The 19,815-nt window shown below is 35.8% G+C and overlaps 1 protein-coding gene across 9 annotated transcripts in view; it reads left to right on the top strand.

Annotated features, from left to right (window-relative positions):
- Positions 1-19,815, top strand: part of DCLK1 (doublecortin like kinase 1) — a 376,814-nt gene that overhangs the window by 270,921 nt on the left and 86,078 nt on the right. For 5 of the 9 annotated variants that reach the window (XM_084879548.1, XM_084879550.1, XM_084879552.1 and 2 more), the window contains one exon: positions 16,246-16,333. In XM_084879548.1, the coding sequence (XP_084735674.1) occupies positions 16,246-16,333 (88 nt within the window). The remainder of the gene's footprint in view (positions 1-16,245; positions 16,334-19,815) is intronic. The other 4 variants (XM_084879549.1, XM_084879551.1, XM_084879554.1 and 1 more) reach the window with 1 other exon arrangement.

Here is a 19,815-nt window from a genome sequence, read left to right as displayed (position 1 = left end):
CATCTGAAGTATACAATACTGACAATAACAACAAAAGAAGATTGTCTGATGAAGAATTTTATTTCAGTTAGTTAAATTGAAGTCATTAATACACTTTGTTCTCTGAGTTGCCTTAAAGAAGAATTTGCCAGACATTAGCAACTGGTTGAAAAAGAGAAATTAACTACACTTGTAAAGTATATTAGCTGTCTTCTGGGCTTGAAAGCATTTATCCAAAGTCGTCTAATTTGCAGGGGGGAAATGTATTTGTGATATATGTACATGTGCATATGCAAGTTATTTTAAAAGCACTGAATAAATAAATATATAAAATAAATGCATAAGAATACCAATGATAATAATAATAATAAAATACTGGATTACCCAACTTAAATTTAGAACAAAAATCTATAATATGTATCATTTATAAGATGGTGTAAGGGAGAAAATAAAATTCTACTAATCTAGTTAGAAAAAATATTTTATAATCTAAAATGATTATAGAAGTTCAGAATTCTGGTTTTAAATCTAATATTTTTACCAGGGTCATTTTAACCTTAAAATTACAGTTTATTTTAATTGGTTCTCTTTATTATTTCCTTGATAACCTAAATGTAATGAATGCCCAAAAAAATGATACCACAGTGAGGAATGTTCACAAATTTATAATTCCCAATTGTGTAATAGAGTTTAAAATGAAAGGTATCAGATGCCTGGAAGAGTAGTGTACTCTCTTCATCATAGGTTGGAAATCCCATTTAAGGAGGAAATCATTTTACTGAGAAGAGATAAACTAGATTATTTCTTAGCCTCCTTCCAAACTATTATCAAATTAAGAGGAGACATTGTTGTCCACCCCTACCACCACTACCATGACAGTCTCTTCAAGACAATTAGTTCAGATTTTGAATTTATAGATCTTGGCCTGATAAATAGAAGTGAAGATTTACTTACTCAAACAACAAAGTTGTAACTAAATATATTTATTTTTGAAATATGTCTCCCAGGATTTCACTAAAACGGATTTAATGCCAATATTCCCATTTTAATTTTAATTTTCTCTAACCTAATTTCATAAATAACAGTTCTCCAGTCTTTTAAAACTTTTGAGCAAATCTTCATGATAACATTTTACATTTTCAGTATTTATTCTTAGTTTTATACATGATTGCCTATATCATAAACTTTATTTAGGCTAAACACACCATGAAGAATGCAGATGAAGGAATTTGGGAAAAGGAGTCCCCTTTGTGCCTTGTTTCAAATAATGAATCCTAGTAGTTATTGAGATTGATGTCATCAAGTTATTGTTCTATACCAATTTGCAAAGTTAAAAAATGTATGGTTTTTCTATATGCACATAGAATTTCATGAAGATTATAATTTTATTTTGTTATATAAGGTCATCTTTAGAGATTTTGTAGGCCTTGAATCAAGACAAAATCACTAAGACAATTGCATGAATCTGTTAAATATTTATTGGTTGTGTTTCCCTTATATAATTCATCTATCGATAGTTGATTTCAAAATTATTTTTTATAATTTTTAAAATTAATATTTACAAAGTAATAAATGTATACCAATGATTTTCAACCAGTAAGCCACAAGAATTTTTAAAACAAGCAATACCTGACTGCTTAGTTTTATACATGATTGCCAAATAAAAAAATGACAACAGCCAACACAATAGCCATCTACTATGAATGAATCAAAATTGCACCCTTTTTTGTTGTTGTTGGATTGGCAACAAATATTTTTTGGTGTGCCAGAGAATTTTAGTAGTTAGTTTATGTGTGCTATGAGATGAAAAAGGTGGAAAATCACTGTTGTATACCAAGACAAAATCCAAAGTGAAAATAATACAATTATCCAGGGAAGCTAAAGCTATCTGGTGACATTTTTTTTACCTTGATTAAATCAATTTGATCAACTAGGTATTTTTGAAATATTTATTCAGCATGGACCCAATATGAGTAACACCATTCAAACAAATGTTAGGAGAACTTATACAATTTTTATTTAGAATGAACTACTTTTTACTACATATTCATCAGCTATATCTTGATAAAATGTGGTTAGAGTTATTATGTCAGTTTTCTCACTTCAAAAAGTGTGATATGTTCTCCATCTGTTATATGATCTTAAGTTAAATAGCTACATTTAGGATGTGTTCTTACTTAGGGTAGTGCTTTCATGAAGGTGTGCCATAAAAGCATCCAGGTGCCAGCAGCCTGTCCATCTGGTTTCCATTAGATATACTTGGAAGTGATGACATTTCAAATGTCACAATATCTCATAGAGCAGCTAATTGCATTGAATTCTAAAATAACTGTATGTTTGGTACTGTATGTTCAGATGTGTTGGAATTAACAAACTGATTGAAGCAAACAAAATATTATCATCACATATACTATAAAATCACTTGTCTGCTCAGAAAAATCAAACAAGTAAATTAATTTTATTTATAAGCATGCAAAAATAAAAGCTGACTTTTCAGTTTCTATTGGTCATAAATAAAGGTTGATTAATTTCATTGGGTAAATTCTAAAGAACAAGAGTGTAAACATCTTTCCTTTGCTGATTTTCAAAATCCTTCAATCAGATTTATGAACAATAATCAAAATGTTCCAGCAGTAAGTTAGTATATTTAGAATTGATCACAAGAATAGACAGAGCCATGCTCATTAAAAATTACTTCAACTGGGTGAGAGAGCAAAATGCTAGGTGACAAAAATTAGAATCCAAAAACGAATAGGCTGTAAAGATTAGGAATGTAAAAGAGATGACATTTAACATGAATAAATGAGAAGTCTTAGACTTGATTTGAAATGCTAACCTCCCAAATACAGAACAGGGAAACCTGACACAACTGTAAGCTCATTGTAAGGTTAGCACATTATGCTACCATCAAGAAGTCAATATGACTTTAAAGTGTATTAATATTATACTCACCAAGAATAAAGCTCTATCTTTCTCTGATCTGTGATGGTCAGGATACACCTAGAATATTGAATTTATTTTGACCACCAACTTTAATGAGATATATTGACAACTGGAGTGTGTCCACAGGAGGGAGAAGAGGTCACAGAGCCCTGTCACATGATTCACAACAACAAAAACCTGGGAATATTCAAATTGAAAAAGAGAAGACACAAAAGGGGCCAGTAGCTATTTCCAAATATCTGAAGTGTTATAATAGAGAAATGGATTAGGACTGCACTAGGTGGCTTCAGTGATGAGAGCTAAGATCAATAAATGAAAAATGTAGAGGAACATCATTTCAACATAACTTAAGGAAGAACTTTCTTTGTCTCATATTAACAGTTAAGGGGCTGCCTCAGGAAGTAATATGTTTAGCTGGTGGTGTCTAGACAGCCATTTGACTACACAGTTAGAATTTTTGTAGTGGAAATTGATTTCTGGATGAAAGTAGGATGGAAATAGGTAACGTTTAAGGTTCATTCTAATCCCTGTAATTCTTTGAACCCATGAATGATCATTGTCTTAGAAAAGTATATAATGCTAATTACCTTACTTCTTTGGGGAAAAGAAAACTTTATTAGAAATCTAATACATTTATTTTACTCTATTTGTGCATAATAAATAAAATGAGGACTTCTAATATTCAGAGTACACTATTTATAATTAAATACATTTTTTGCTTAAAACTGTCATTCATCTGTTGACATCAGACAGCATGAAATGTAAAATGACTTGGGGTACATTTTCAAAAACACAAACCTGAAGTTCAAAATAACCAATTTTAGTTACTATTTTTTCAATATCTCTTAGCCATCTCTATGTCCTCTTTGGAGTATTGTCTATTTAGGTTATCCGCCCATTATTTAATTGGATTGTTTGTCTTCCTTTTGTTAAGTTGTGTGAGTTCTTTATATGTTTTGGAATTTAACCCTTTATTAGTTGCATCATTGTTCTCCCATACAGTGAGCTCCCTTTTCATTTTGTTGATGGTTTCTTTGCTACACGGAAGCTTTTTATTCAGAAATAGTCCCATTTGTTTAATTTTTCCTTTCTTTTTGTGGCCCTAGGAGATATATCAGCAAACAAATTGCTAAGATATCTGAGATTTTGCTGCCTAAGGTTTCTTCTAGGATTTTTATGGTTTCATGACTTCCATTTAAATATTTCATCCATTTTGATTTTTTAAAGTCTTTATTGTTGAAAGTATAACATAGATCCTCCTTTTCCCCCATTAAGCTCTTCCAGCCAGCTCCCATCCACCCCCCAAGGCCCTTACCACCTCATTGTCTGTGACCACAGTTTATGTATATATGCATACAAGTTCATAGATTCATTTCTTCTCACCCACCTTCCCCTACCTTCTGTCTGAGGTTCAACAGTCTGTTCATGCTTCTATGTCTCTGGGTTTATTTATTTATTTATTTATTTATTTATTTATTAATATATTTTATTGATTTTTTTTGCCCCCCTCCCTCCCAAACATCCCCTCCCTCCCCAGAGTTTTGTGTCCATTGGTTGTACTTATATGCATGTATAAAAGTCCTTCGGTTGATCTATTATCTCCCCCAGATCTTCCTCCCCTCCCCGCTGTAATTTGACAGTCTACTTGTTGATAAACTGTCTCTATATCTATCTTTTGGTTCATCAGTTTATAATGCTCTTTATTATCCATAAATGAGTGAGGTCATGTGGTGTTTCTCTTTCATTGATTGGCTTATTTCACTCAGCATGATGTTCTCCAATTCCATCCAGGTTGCTGCAAATGATGAGAATTCCTTCTTTTTTATGGCAGCATAGTATTCCATTGTGTAGATGTACCATTGTTTTTGGATCCAATCATCTGCTGACGGGCAGCTAGGCTGTTTCCAAATTCTGGCTATTGTAGATTGTGCTGCTATGAACATAGGGGTGCATATATCCTTTCTGATTGGTGTTTCTTGGGATATATTCCTAGAAGAGGGATCACTGGGTCAAATGGGAGTTCCATTTTCAGTTTTTTGAGGAAACTCCACACTGTTCTCCACAGTGGTTGCATCAGTCTGCATTCCCACCGGCAGTGCACGAGGGTTCCTTTTTCTCCACAACCTTGCCAACACTTGTCGTTTGTTGATTTGTTGATGTTGGCCACTCTGACAGGTGTGAGATGGTACCACATTGTTGTTTCGATTTGCATCTCTCGGATACTTAGTGACTTTGAGCATGTTTTCATGTGCCTTTTGGCCTTCCATCTGTCTTCTTTTGAAAATGTTCTATTTAGGTCCATTGCCCATTTTTTAATTGGATTATTCATCTTCCTTTTATTAAGTTGTATAAGCTGTCTGTAGATGTTGGAGATTAAAGCTTTATCAGTGATAACATTTGCAAATATGTTCTCCCACACAGTGGGCTTTCTTGTTGTTTTATTGATGGTTTCTTTTGCCGTAAAAAAGCTTTTTATTTTGATGTAGTCCCATTTGTTTATTTTCTCTTTAGCTTCCATTGCCCTAGTGGTAGTATCAGCGAAGAAGTTCTTTTGGCATACGTCTGAGATTTTGCTGCCTGTGGATGCTTCTAGTATTTTTATGGTTTCCCGTCTGATGTTTAAGTCCTGTATCCATTTTGAGTTTATTTTTGTGAATGGTGTAAGTTGGTGATCTAGTTTCATTCTTTTGCATGTGTCTGTCTATTTTTCCCAACACCATTTATTGAAGAAACTGTCTTGACTCCATTGTATATTCGTGCCTCCTTTGTCAAATATTAATTGAGAATAGTGATTTGGATTGATATCTGGGTTCTCGATTCGATTCCATTGATCTATATGTCTGTTCTTGTGCAAGTACCAGGCTGTTTTGAGAACAGTGGCTTTGTAATATAGTTTGAAGTCTGGTATTGAGATCCCTCCTACTTTACTCTTCTTTCTCAGGATTGCTGTGGCTATTCGGGGTCTTTTATTGTTCCAAATGAACTTTTGGAGAATTCTTTCTAGGTCGGTGAAATATGTCGTTGGTATTTTAATGGGGAGTGCATTGAACCTATAGATTGTTTTAGGAAGTATGGACATTTTGATGATGTTGATTCTACCAATCCATGAACATGGTATGTTCTTCCATCTCCTTACATCTTCCTCTATCTCTTTTTTCAGTGTCGTGTAGTTTTCCGCATATAGGTCCTTTACTTCCTTAGTTAAATTTATTCCTAGGTATCTTAATTTTTTTGGTGCGGTGGTAAATGGAATTGCTTTTTTAGTCTCTGTTTCTGCAGTTTCACTGTTGGTGTATAGAAATGCCATGGATTTCTTGGCATTAATTTTGTTTCCTGCTACATTGCCAAATTCATTTATTAAGTCAATTAGTTTTTTAATGGAGTCTTTTGGGTTTTTTATGTACAATATCATGTCATCTGCAAATAAGGATAACTTTACTTCTTCTTTTCCAATTTGGATGCCTTTTATTTCCTCCTCTTGTCTAATTGCAATGGCTAGTACTTCCAGTACTATGTCAAACATGAGTGGCGAGAGTGTGCATCCCTGTCTTGTTCCTGTTCTTAGAGGGAATGGTTTTAGTTTTTACCCATTGAGTATAATGTTGGCTGTGGGTTTATCATATATCGCTTTTATTATGTTGAGGTATGATCCTTGTACTCCCACCTTGTTAAGAGTTTTTATCAGAAAAGGGTGTTGGATTTTATCAAATGCTTTTTCTGCATCAATTGATATGAGTATATGATTTTTATCTTTCAATTTGTTTATGTGATGTATCACGTTTATTGATTTGCAGATATTGTACCATCCTTGCATTCCTGGAATAAATCCTACTTGGTCGTGGTGTATGATCTTTGTGATGATCTTCTGGAGTCGATTTGCTAGAATTTTGTTGAGGATTTTGGCATCTATGTTCATGAGGGATATTGGCCTGTAATTCTCTTTCATTGAGTTGTCTTTATCTGGTTTTGGTATTAGGGTGATGCTGGCTTCATAGAATGAGTTTGGAAGTGTTTCTTCCTCTTGGATTTTTTGGAATAGTCTGAGGAGGATAGTTTTTAGTTCTTCCTTGAATGTTTGGTAAAACTCTCCTGTGAAGCCATCTGGCCCTGGGCTTTTGTTTGCTGGAAGCTTTTTGATGACTGTTTCAATTTCTTCCCAAGTCACTGGTTTATTGAGATTTTTAGATTCTTCCTGATTGAGTTTTGGAAGTTTGTATTTTTCTAGGAATATGTCCATTTCCTCCAGGTTGTTCAGTTTGTTGGAGTAGAGTTGTTCATAGTATTTTGTAACAATCCGTTGTATTTCGGTGGGATCTGTTGTTATCTCACCTCTTTCATTTCTGATTTTGTTTATTTGGGTCCTCTCTCTTTGTTTCTTGGTTAGCCTGGCTAGAGGTCCATCTATCTTGTTTATCCTTTCAAAGAACCAGCTCTTGGTTTTGTTGATCTTGTGTATTGTTTCTTTGGTCTCTATGTCGTTTATCTGTGCTCTGATTTTTGTTATTTCCTTCCTTCTGCTTACACTAGGCTTTTATTGTTGCTCTTTTTCTAACTCTTTGAGTTGTAGAGTTAGATCATTTGTTACCCTTTTTTGTAGTTTTTTGCAATAAGTTTGTAAGGATATGAACTTCCCTCTCAAAACTGCTTTTGCTGTGTCCCATAGATTTTGGATTGTTGTGTTTTCATTGTCATTTGTTTCCAGGATGTTTTAAATTTCTTCCTTGATTTCTCTGGTAACCCAGTCCTTGTTTAATAGCATGCTGTTTAGTCTCCATGTGTTTGATTTCTTTGGATTATTTTTATTGTAGTTAATTTCCAGTTTTATGCCATTATGGTCTGAGAAGATGCTTGATATGATTTCTATCTTCTTGAATTTGAAGAGACTTTGCCTATGTCCCAAAATGTGGTCTATCTTTGAGAATGTCCCATGTGCATTTGAGAAGAATGTATATTCTGTGGCTTTGGGGTGGAATGTTCTGAAGATGTCAATTAATTCCATCTGGTCTAGTGAGTCATTCAGGATTGATATTTCTTTGCTTGTTTTTTGTTTAGATGATTTGTCAAAGGGTGACAGTGGGGTATTAAAATCTCCTACTATGATTGTATTGCTATTAATCTCTCCCTTAATGTCCTCCAGCAGTTTTTTTATGTATTTGGGTGCTCCCATATTGGGTGCATATATATTTACCAGGGTTATTTCTTCTTGTTTGATTGCTCCCTTTAGTATTATGAAGTGGCCTTCATTATCTCTTGTTATGTCCTTCACTCAGAGATCTAATTTGTCAGATATAAGTATTGCTACCCCAGCTTTCTTTTCATTTCCATTTGCCTGGAAAACCTTTTTCCATCCCTTCACCCTCAGTCTGTGTGCATCTCTTTTTCTGAGGTGGGTTTCTTGTAGACAACAGATGTATGGATCTTGTTTTCTTATCCAATCTGTTACCCTATGTCTTTTGATTGGAGCATTTAAACCATTTACATTTAATGTTATTAATGATATGTACTCATTTGACGCCATTTTTATTCTATACCCCTGTGTTCCTTCTTCTCTTCCTATTTCTTTATTTTTACAGTAGACCCTTTAGCATTTCTTGCATTGCTGGTTTGGTGGAGATAAATTCCTTTAGTCTTTTTTTGTCTGTGAAGCTCCTGATTTCCCCTTCAATTTTGATTGATAGTCTTGCTAGGTACAGTATTCTTGGATTCAGACCATTTCTTTGCATGACTTTGTATATTTCATCCCATTCCCTTCTGGCCTGATAAGTTTCTGTTGAGAAATCAGTTGTTAGTCTGATGGGGGTTCCTTTATATGTAACTTTCTGTCTCTCTCTGGCTGCTTTTAAGATTCTTACTTTGTCATTGCCGTTTGCCAATGTAATTATAATATGTCCTGGCGTCGGTCTTCTGGGATCCATTTTGCTTGGGACTCTGCGAGCATCTTGGATTTGTGTGGGTTTTTTCTTCTCTATCTCAGGAAATTTTTTTGTCATTATTTCTTGAAATACGTTTTCCATGTCTACCTCGGTTTTCTTTCCTTCCGGAACCCCTATTATTCGAATATTGTTTTGTTTTGCATTGTCCCAAAGCTCCTTTGGGCTCTCCTCCTGCTTTTTAATTTTTTTTTTTCTAGAAGCTGCTCTAATTGGGTATTTTTTTCCATCTTGTCTTCTAGCTCACTGATGCGATCCTCTGCTTCTTCTAGTCTGCTCTTGATGCTTTCTATTGAGTTCTTCATAGTGGCGATGTCATTTTTCATTTCATCTTGAGTCATCTTCATTTCCTCTTGGGTCTTACTCATATTGTCAAATTTGTCTTCCATTCTTTTTAGCCATCTTAAGATCGTTACTCTGAATTCTTGCTCTAGTAGGTTGCTTGCCTCTAATTCGTTTACTTCCTTTTCTGGTGATGCCTGCTTTTCTTTCATTTGTGGGCTGTTTCTTTGTCTCTCCATGGTCTCTCTTCAGGATGTCTCTCTCCTGTGTTGATTTATCTCTCCTGCGTTTATTTAAAGGCACAAAATACAACACAATCAGGTACAATACACAAGGCACAGAACAGAAATGTGTTTGCAATATTAATAACTTCCAATAAAGGTAACAAATAGGGAAAGGCAAATTAGGGAATAGGGGAGAAAGAGGAAGAGTAAAAAGAGAGGAGGGAGGGAGCAAAAGAAAAAGATAGGAAAAAGAGTGTCAAAATGAATTTGGGAAATAGGGAGGGGAGAGAGAGAGAGAGAGAGAGAGAGGGGGGGGGGGAGAAGGGGAACAAACTATATATATGGGGAGAGAATTTCAATTGAACAACCACTAACCCCAACAAATGGTGTCAGCAGTACCTGGAGAATAATACAATCTACAACATCCCCTAATTTCCAACACAGTAAGAGAAAACAGAAGTAATAAAATAACAACTAACAAAAACCAATCAAATAAGAAAATACTGAGCAACAGCAACAACATAAGATTAAGCGAAATATTCTCACTTAAAAAGCATAAAAATATAATATAATCATCATTCCCCCAAACAGCATCGAATGAACCATGAGGAAAACAATTTTTTTTTTTCTAGTTAATATAGCTCAGAGAGGGGTGTGTATGCACTTGGCACTAGGGATGGGAGATAAGATATATAAGTAGGGTAGAAATTTTAGCAGGGGGGATACAGAGAGAGTAAAGAAATCTAAAGCAGGAAAGTGTTAAGATAAACAGGATAGCAAAAAGGGGGAGGGGTAGAAAGAGAATGATGGTGTAAAGGTTGTTTTGAGTTAGGGTTAAACAATGTTAAAGGAGAAATGAAAATAAAATGAAGAACGCTAATTCCAATTGTAAAATAAAGAGAAAATAAAATGGCACTTAAAAAATTAAAATAGCAGTGTTAAAAATGCTTATTGAACCTAAAAATATAATAATTAAAAAGTTAAAATCTAGTGAGGAAAAAAGGAAAAAAATTGTTTCTTAAGTAAAAGATGCAAAAAATGAAGAAAAAAATTAGCAAAAAAAAAGTCCAGTTGTGAAGGCCATTCACTTCTGTTATTCTATTTGACACGCCCGTTTCTTAGTCCAGCACGTATTGCAGTTCCCTGTGTTCTGCTGCACCTCAGTGGTGATTCCTTAGTTTCTTGATTTTTGATCAAATAAAACTAATAATAAACACAGTCAGATTGTACTCCAGACCCTAGGTGGCAGTGTATGTGGATTGATGTTCCGTCTTTTTGGTTGCTTTAGCCTTCTTTTTCTGTGGCCCTCAATACCAGTTTTTTTTTATTTTGTTTATTTTTATTTATTTATTAATTTATTTATTTATGCCTCAGAGCGGAATCCTGGATGATTTCTCCCTGCTTCTCAGTTTCCAGAAAAGCAGATTCCCCCTGCTGTCTCTTAGGATCAGACAATCTGGGTGATCTCTCCTTTGTAATCAGAAGCAAAGTGCTGCAGGGGAACCAGCCCAGGTGCACGATGGGCGAGTCTGCATGCACTTACAAACAGACTGCTTTCCAACTCCTATGTTCTCCCTCCGTGTGGGATCAGAATGGGCTGCTCCCTAGAGAACCTCACTAGTAGCAACCTTGGGGAGCCCTGCCCACTCTCTCGAATCACGCCAGCCCCAACAGTGGGGGGCTTCTGTGGACGCAGATTTCCAGGGTCCGAGCGCGCGCTTTTTTTTTTTTTTTTTTTTTTTCTTCTCTGCCGCCCCAGTGGCTGCCGCTGTTGTGGCTGCTGCAGCTGCTGCTGCTTTCACTTTCGTTTTCGCGACACAGACACCCCGCGTTATCCCTGCAAAATCCAACCTTTCTGTGGAATCCGTCTGTCCACCGGGTCGGACTGCCCCGATTCTTAACAATCTGTTCCGTGTCCCTTGGCGTTTTAAAAAGAGTCCCGCTTCTGGGGAAGATTACGCCAGACCCAGACCCAGACCCAGCACTGGGTCTCCCCAGGCAGGATATTCCCTGCAGCCAAGCCTTCTTTCCAAGCCGCTCGGCGCGGGGCGCGGTGGCTGCAGTTGCTGCCGGCGCAGCGGGGCTGGATCCCTCACGCTATCCCCGCAAACTCTGACCTTTCCGTGGGTGGTTGAAAAACTCCCTTGAATCCACGCGTTTGCGCCAATTGGGGTGTCTCAGCTGCTCGATGGTCTCCTCTGCGGTGGTTTTTCCAGGCCTCTTGTTCCAGTCTTACCAGCCTAAGGAGATCAGGCTCACAAGCTGGGAACTGTGGTGAAACAGGGACAAGCCGCCATCTTTCGAAGCCTAGAACTTTTGATCTCTGGGTCTATTTTTTATCATCAGTTTATTTGGTTCATTAGATTTCACATTTGAGTGAGATCATGTGATCCTTATCTTTCTCTGACTGACTTATTTGGCTCAGCATAATGCTCTCCAGGTCCATCCATATTGTTGCAAATGGTGAGTTCTTTTGTTTTTATTGCATATATTCTTTCTGATGAGTGTTTTAGGGTTCTTAGCATATATTTGTATAATTGGGGTCACCAAGTCAAATGGGAGTTGCATTTTTAATTTTTTGAGGAAACTCCATATTGTTCTCCACAGTGGCTGCACCAGTCTACATTCCAACCAGCAGTGCACTAGGGTTCCCTTTTCTCCACAACCTCATCAACACTTGTCTTTTGTTGATTTGTTGATGATAGCCATTCTGACTGTTGTGAAGTGATACCTCATTGTTATTTTGATTTGCATCTCTCAGATGATTAGTGACTTTGAACATTTTTTCATATGTCTCTTGACTTTCTGTATGTCCACTTTGGAAAAGTGTCTATTTAAATCCTTTGCCCATTTTAAAATTGGATTGTTTGTCTTCCTTTTGTTAAGTTGTATGAGTTCCTATATATTTTGAAGATTAACCCCTTATTGGATGTATCATTGGAAAATATGTTCTCTCATGTAGTGGGCTCTCTTGTTATTTTGTTGATGGTTTCTTTTGCAGTGCAGAAGCTTTTTATTTATTGTAGTCCCATTTATTTATTTTCTCCTTAGTTTCCATCATTCTAAGGGATGTATTGGTAAACATATTGCTATAAGAGATTTTGGTGCCTATAGTTTCTTCTAAGATTTTTATGGTTTTACTTCTTACACTTCTTATCCATTTTGAGCTTATTCTTTTGTATGGTATAAGTTGGTGGTCTAGTTTCATTTTTTTTTTTTTTTTGCATGTATCTGTAAAATTTTCCCATCACCATTTATTGAAGAGACTGATTCTATTCCAATGTATGCTCTTGCCTTCTTTGTCAAATATTAATTGAGCATAATGGCTTGGGTCAATTTCTTGGCTCTCTGTTCTGTTCCATTAACCTAAATGCCTGTTCTTGTGCCAGTACCAGACTGATTTGAGCACAGTGGCTTTGCAGTATAACTTGATATCTGGTATTATGATTCCTTCAATTTGTTCTTCTTTCTCAAGATTGCTGCATCTATTCTGGGTCTTTTTGGTTTCATATAAATTTTTGGAGTGTTTGTTCTAGGTCTGTGAAATATGTCATTGGTATCTTAATAGGATTGCATTAAATCTGTAGATTGCTTTGGATAGTAAGGACATTTTAATGATGTTTATTCTACCAGTCCATGGATATGGTATATTCTTCTACTTGTGTATATCTTCCTCTATCTCTTTTTTCAAGGTCCTTTTGGAGTACAGATCTTTTATCTCCTTAGTTAAGTTTATTGCTAAGTATCTTATTTTTTTGTTGAAATGGTAATTGGGATTTTGTTGTTGTTGTTGTTGTTGTTGTTGTTTATTTCTCTTCCTGAGAGTTCACTATTGGTGTATAAAAATGCTATGAATTTTTTGGTGTTAACTTTGTATCCTGCTATGTTTCTGAATTTATTTATTAAATCTAGTAGTTTTTAAAAAAATATATTTATTGATATTTTACAGAGAGGAGGAAGGGAGAGAGATAGAAAGCTAGAAACGTTGATGAGAGAGAAGCATTGACCAGCTGCCTCTTACACACCCCCCTACTGGGGATGTGCCCACAACCAATGTACATGCCCTTGACTGGAATCGAACCTGGGACCTTTCAGTCCACAGACCAACGCTCTACCACTGAGCCAAACCAGTTTCTGCAAACCTAGTAGTTTTTTATGTAGTCTTCAGGGTTTTCTTCGTACAGTATCATGTCATCTGCAAATAATAATACTTTTACTTATTCTTTTCCATTTTGGATGCCTTTTATTTTTTCTTCTTGTCTGATTGTTATGGCCAGGACTTCCAGTTCTATGTTGAACAAGAGTGGTAAAAGTGGTCATCCCTGTATTATTCCTGTTCTTAGGGAAAATGGTTTCAGTTTTTGCCCGTTGCGTATAATGTTGACTGCAGGTTTGTCATGCGTGGCCTTTATTATGCTGCTGTAAGATCTCTCTAGTCCTACTTTGCTGAGAATTTTTATCAAAAAAGGGTGTTAGGCTTGTTGAATGCTTTTTCAGTATCAATTGTTATGATCATGTGCTGTTTGTCTTGCAATCTGTTTATGTGCTGTATCACATTTATTGATTTGTGAATATTGGACCAGCCTTGTATCTCCAGAATAAATCCCAGTTGGTCAAGATATATTATCCTTTTAATGTATTGCTAGATCCAATTTGCTAACATTTTGCCGAGGATTTTAGCATCTATGCTTATCAGGGTATTGTAGTTCCCTTTCTTTGTCATATCTTAATCTGGTTTTGGAATTAGGGTAATCCCGGACTCATAAGAAGAGTTTGGAAGTATTCCTTCCTCTTGAATTTTTTGAAATAGTTTGAGAAGATTCCCCTGTGAATTGAGTACATAAATTAAGGGACATCTTTGGTAGGAAACACACTACTGGTCTGTTAATTCTGGTGCTTGATGAAATAATGTGTCTTTGGATTCTAAAATTTAAAACACCATATGACAAGACAGCACCTGACGCCCCAAATCACAATGTGTCTACATTATTAAGCACCATTTGTGAGGCGGCTGGAAAAAATTAAAGAAATAAGAAAGTCCAGAATAAGAAGTTTACATTTTAGAAATTATCCTACAGCTTTTCTGCTCAGAAGACCATTATGTCTACAGCAAAGGCCATGACACGGAGGATAAATTATCTCACTGTTGTGGAAAACACACATCTTCCCTTCAAATGTGGTAATTTTAATGTATTTTTTTTCTAGACAACTACATCATAAATCTGTCTTGTTTCCATATTACATTCCAGTATTATAAATATGATGTTTTCACAAACAAATATTCATAAAAGTCAGCAAATTATGGCTTAGAAACTCATACATTTACAATACCTGCAACAGGTTGTGACTACATAGTGTCACACCAAGAAAAACTCCATTTCAAGGTTACAATCTGAATCCCTCTTTCTAGCCTGACATAGGACAAATGTATGCTGCTGGTCACAAAGGGAGGTTAGATGAGAGAGGATGGAAAAATAGCTCAAGTAGTCAGGCTGATTAATAGGGAATTTTAATTATATTAAAAAATAAAAGACACACCACACAAACTATGTGACATTTAGAGGTTTACTAGAGTAACTATAAAACTTCTTGAATGTCCTATAAAGAAGCAGGATCATTTACTGCTGTGAATTTAGCTTTAAAAAAAATAGAACTTTTATCACAATTTTGTCAACTGTTGGCTTTGCTGAACTCATACAATGGAACCTGTTCATTTTGGCTGCATCTGGGATATGTTCATGGCAGTTGATTCAAATGGACCTTCAGAGATTTAAGTAGCATTTCCTCAATTACATTAATCTTCAGTGAAAATTAAAATATTAGAATTTTCTATGCAAGATACTGTAGTTCTTGGTTAAATTATATAAAACTTTTCTTCTTTCCTACCTTGTTAAGATTGGTTTGAATGGGGGAGGTTGAAGGGAGACTGATAAGTAGAGAAAAACTAGGTCAGCTTTGCTTCTCACCACACCTTCATTATTAATTCAACTACAGAGGCTCTTTCCCTCCTCTCTGCTCCACAGACAGCCAGCACCATGAGCCAATGCCACCCCCTCACCGCCTCCTTCTCCCATCAGGCCAACCAAGTGAATAAATCCAGGGAAACAGAAGGAAGATCTTTTAGGACAAGCTGCATTCACTATCTAGAAGTAGCATTGAAAGGTGCAGATTGTTTTCTCAAGAAATAGATGCAGAGAGGGAACCTTCATTGTTAAACTTCTGCCCCATTGCTGATCATAGTATTAAATATTTGGAATTGTTGCATCCTCTAAACTTTATAATATAGTTGTTACCCTGTCTGTTCTCATGGATCTTTGTGTCAAAATGCACCAAACATACAATAAATCACCAGGTATAGGTGTTTATTCCTCATATTTATTGTGTAAGGGTTAACATATTGATAAACTGCTGAATGCTGTGTCTTCATCTCAAAGTAGAATAAACAAATCCACCCTTTTACCTTTCTCTAAGGATTCGGTAAGGCTGAATACTTTTCTAAGCTATTTCAAATTAAAGAGTAAACATTTCTGAGGTAAGAATAGGAAAATACTCCATGAGATCAGAATGGTGATGTATTTGAGGCTTGTACTCAGATAGACTGGGAAAGTGAGGCAAGACGCCTCAAATCTGCCAAATTGAAACAGTAGGCTAAAGAATGCTAATTCTCAGTAAAAGGAATAAAAAGCCATGAAACATCCAATTTGATGGTGATTAGCTTAACACAGTCTATTATTAGTTAAGAGGGTAGGGAGGGGATGTAGTCCTAGTTGAGTAGTATGAAGTCCACCCTTTCTGAGTGTTCAGACCGAGTCCTCCCTAGGCGTGGGAACAGCCCCTGGGCACTCGGCACTGACTGGAGCTTTCCTTCTGTGTCTGTTCCCTGGCAGAGCTCTCAGCATGGAGGTTCCTCTACTTCACTTGCGTCCACCAAAGTATGCAGCTCGATGGATGAGAATGATGGACCCGGAGAAGGTGGTGAGCTTGTGACTTGGTGTCTGAGGAAAAGGCTCAGCTTGGACAGGGGTCAGAGGATAGGTTGGCTAAATTTACTCCAGAAACTGTAATTTCTCAAGCAGAATGAAATGGACAAGCCTGATGCAACTCATAAGGGTCAATAGCAAGGGGATAGGATTAAATATGATTCCCACTAGGGATCATATCTACTCTGTGGGAACAGGAAGAGTAAGTCAGCCTAATTTGGAGATGTTTCATGTCCTCTAAGCATGTAAGTATCCTATTCCAGCCTTTGGAAATAAATGGAGGTAATTTCTGCTTTTGTTTTTCTGAATTCTGCTCAATTTTAGTATACTCCCTCTTTGTTAAAAATCTTATATTTATTGTTGAAAGTATTACAGATGTCCCCTTTTAGATCCCATTGAGTCCCTCCAAACTATTACTCCCTCCTGCTTTCAGGACTACTATACTATTGTTTATGTCCATGGGCTATGCATATATGCATAAGAAATTATTTGGTTAACATCTTCCCACCACTCACTCCTTGCTCCTCTTCTCTTTGAGATTTGTTAGTCTGTCTCATGTTTCCAAGCTTCTGAATCTATTTTGTTTGTCAGTTTATGGTGTTCATATAAGTGATACTTGTCTTCCTCTGACTGGCTTATTTCATTTAACATAATATTCTTCAGGTCCCTCCATGTTGTCTCAAAGGGTAAGAGATCCTTCTTTTTTACAGTATACTCTCTTGATTGACTGTTATAGCCCTGCAGATAAATTCTAACTTAAATGAACTCAATATGTGAAAATATGGCTTTACAAAAAGAATTACTAATGATAATTGCAAAAATTCTCTTTGTGCCTTGATCTAATTCACTTTAGAATTTTTCTGTGATGTGGTCAAATGACCTGAATCCAGAATTGACTTTTTCACTAATTCACTGGATTGTTTTGAGTAAGGCTTTTTAACTCTCCATATCTTAGTTCCTCCTCTGTAAAATAAAGATTGTATACACACCTATTTCCTTCCTTGGGTTAACAGACTCAAATCAATTATAGGAAGGTATTCAGAAAAGTATGAAACTGATATGATCAAACTACTATTAAAGAATAAACTCCCTTTATTTGTTTTATTTGTATTTTTATTTATTTGTTATATATAAAATAGAATATATTACTGGGAATATATTCTAAGAATCCAGAAACGCCAATCAGAAAGAATATATGCATTCCTTTGTCCATCACAATATTATTTACAATAGCTAAGATCTGGAAACAGCCCAAGTGCCCATCATAGTAGATTAAAAAAGCTGTTGTACATTTACACAATAGAATACTATGCAACTATAAAAGAGAAGGATCTATTACTCTTTGAGACAGCATGGAGGGTCCTAGAGAGTATTATGCTAAGCGAAATAATCTGTTGAGAGAAAGACAAGTATCAAATGATCTCACTTATATGTGAAATCTAATGAACAAAATAAACTGGTGAATAAAATAGAACCAGGTCATTGAAACATGAAACAGGCTGCCAAATCTCAGAGGGAAGGATAGTAGAAGGGAGGGAGAGGAGAAAGAAATTAATTAAAGAACTTACATGCATATAAGCATTGCCTATGGACACAGACAGTAGGGTGGTGAAGGCCTGGGGTGGGGCAGGAGCCAGGTGAAGGAAGTCTAAAGGAGGAAAATGGGGGATATCTCTAATATTCTCAACAATAACAATAAACTTAAGAATAAAATAAAATTCATGGATTCTTATTTGTTTTAAATTATATTACTTAATTTCCCCAAAAAATTATCTATGGGGTAGAGCATGGAAGCAATTTAATTATGTTAAGTGAGATAATACGTTACACAAGAATTATTTCTGAACTACCATGAAATATCAGACTCCCCTCTCCCCCAAGATGTATGAAATTTAGCCATTCAGAAGTCTCTTTTGTTCCAGTATGTTATATTTATTTAGTGAAATGAAAAGGCCCTTGATAAACTTTTGGCTAAGTATTCTTAGCCAAAAGCCTAGCAGATACATTTTATCAATAGTCAGGGGGGAAATATCCCAAACTTTGTGCTCCAGTTGGGTGCCTAAATGATGCTCCCGCTGGACAGAAGTACCTTGGATTCCCCATCCAATAGCCAAGGATGTTTACTTTTATTACTCATGTAGTTAAGAGCCTTAAAATCATGTCATCTGAGAGATTTTTTTGTAAATTAGGATGCTTTGTAGTGGATTTGAAACTTCTCCAACAATCTCTTCTAATTCCTATTGAGTAGATTAAAAACAACAACAACAAAAACAAAAACAAAAACAAAAAAACCCTCCAAGGCTGAGTCTTAAACAAACAAAATTGTTGGCTTCTTTTGGGTGATATGATAGGTGTGAAGGGTTTAACTGGCTCTGGCTTTCATTTTATTCTAGAAGCCACTGTGATAGTTTCTAGTGGATTGAGTGAAATGTCATAAAGAGGTGAAGAGACTGCAGTAATGTCTAGGATAGAAGCACATGTCCTCCATTTGTACAACACTCTCCAGAAATTCCATCCACCCTAGAATCCAGGGTATTGCAGATTGAGTTTACCACAAAATCAGAATAAAGGTCTGATAGTTTTGAGTTTCCATTTGTTGTTCCCTAACATTACAGATTAAGGACATAAATGTCAAGAAAGCCCATTTACCACCTAATGTTTTAATTTTATTTTAAGAAGAAATGTTTAGTCTCAGTTTAAATGGGAGCACATTTAGAAATCACACTAGGCTTCCATCACATTTTGTATTCAGGTTGCCTGAGGGGAGCTTAGGTATATAACATTAAAGCATGTAAATTTTAGAGTCCAATTATAAAAGACTTTTTACACCCCTGAGATGTTAAAGGTTATCCAGTATATTTATGTGACCTAAGTGTGGCTTATTTAGTTTTATGGCCTTAGATATTTAAATCATTATTAGGCATTTGTAAAATATTTCAAAAATACATTTTAAGTGGGAAAATGTGTTGTGTTAGTGGCACTAACATAATTGAAACTACAAAACTTTTCTGTTCACAGACGTAATAGGTATTGCAATTTTAACTCAACATCTGCTATGCAGGTTGCTGGTGAAAATTTTGTCTAAAGTCTGCTCACAGATATTGTGAAGGGGTGGTAATCAGGGCTGAGATCATATGGAATTTTATGGAGATCTCCACTTCAGGATGTAGTAATGATAAGTGTACATAGAAGGCATTTTCATGTACAATGTCAGACAGTCCAGAGTCCCTTATGAACTGTATTTACCTCCTGAGCCATACTTAGAAAGGCAATTTCTCTGCACACAGTGGATATGCAGTCAATGTTATTGATCAAATTGACATAAAATAAAAAAAGTAAAATTTCCTCTTCAGAATCCCAACTGCAGCAGAAAGCATATGTTGCTCTTACATATGTGGGAGTGGACCTCATATGTTTATGTTTCTTTTTTGTTTACCCTTTGTAAACTTAGCAAAACTGTTGAATATACAATGTCAG

Source organism: Pipistrellus hanaki (assembly GCF_964339955.1).
Source record: "Pipistrellus hanaki genome assembly, chromosome: 3".
NCBI lineage: Eukaryota > Metazoa > Chordata > Mammalia > Chiroptera > Vespertilionidae > Pipistrellus > Pipistrellus hanaki.
Note: the sequence above shows the minus strand (reverse complement) of the source record. Positions and strands in the feature narration are given on the sequence as shown.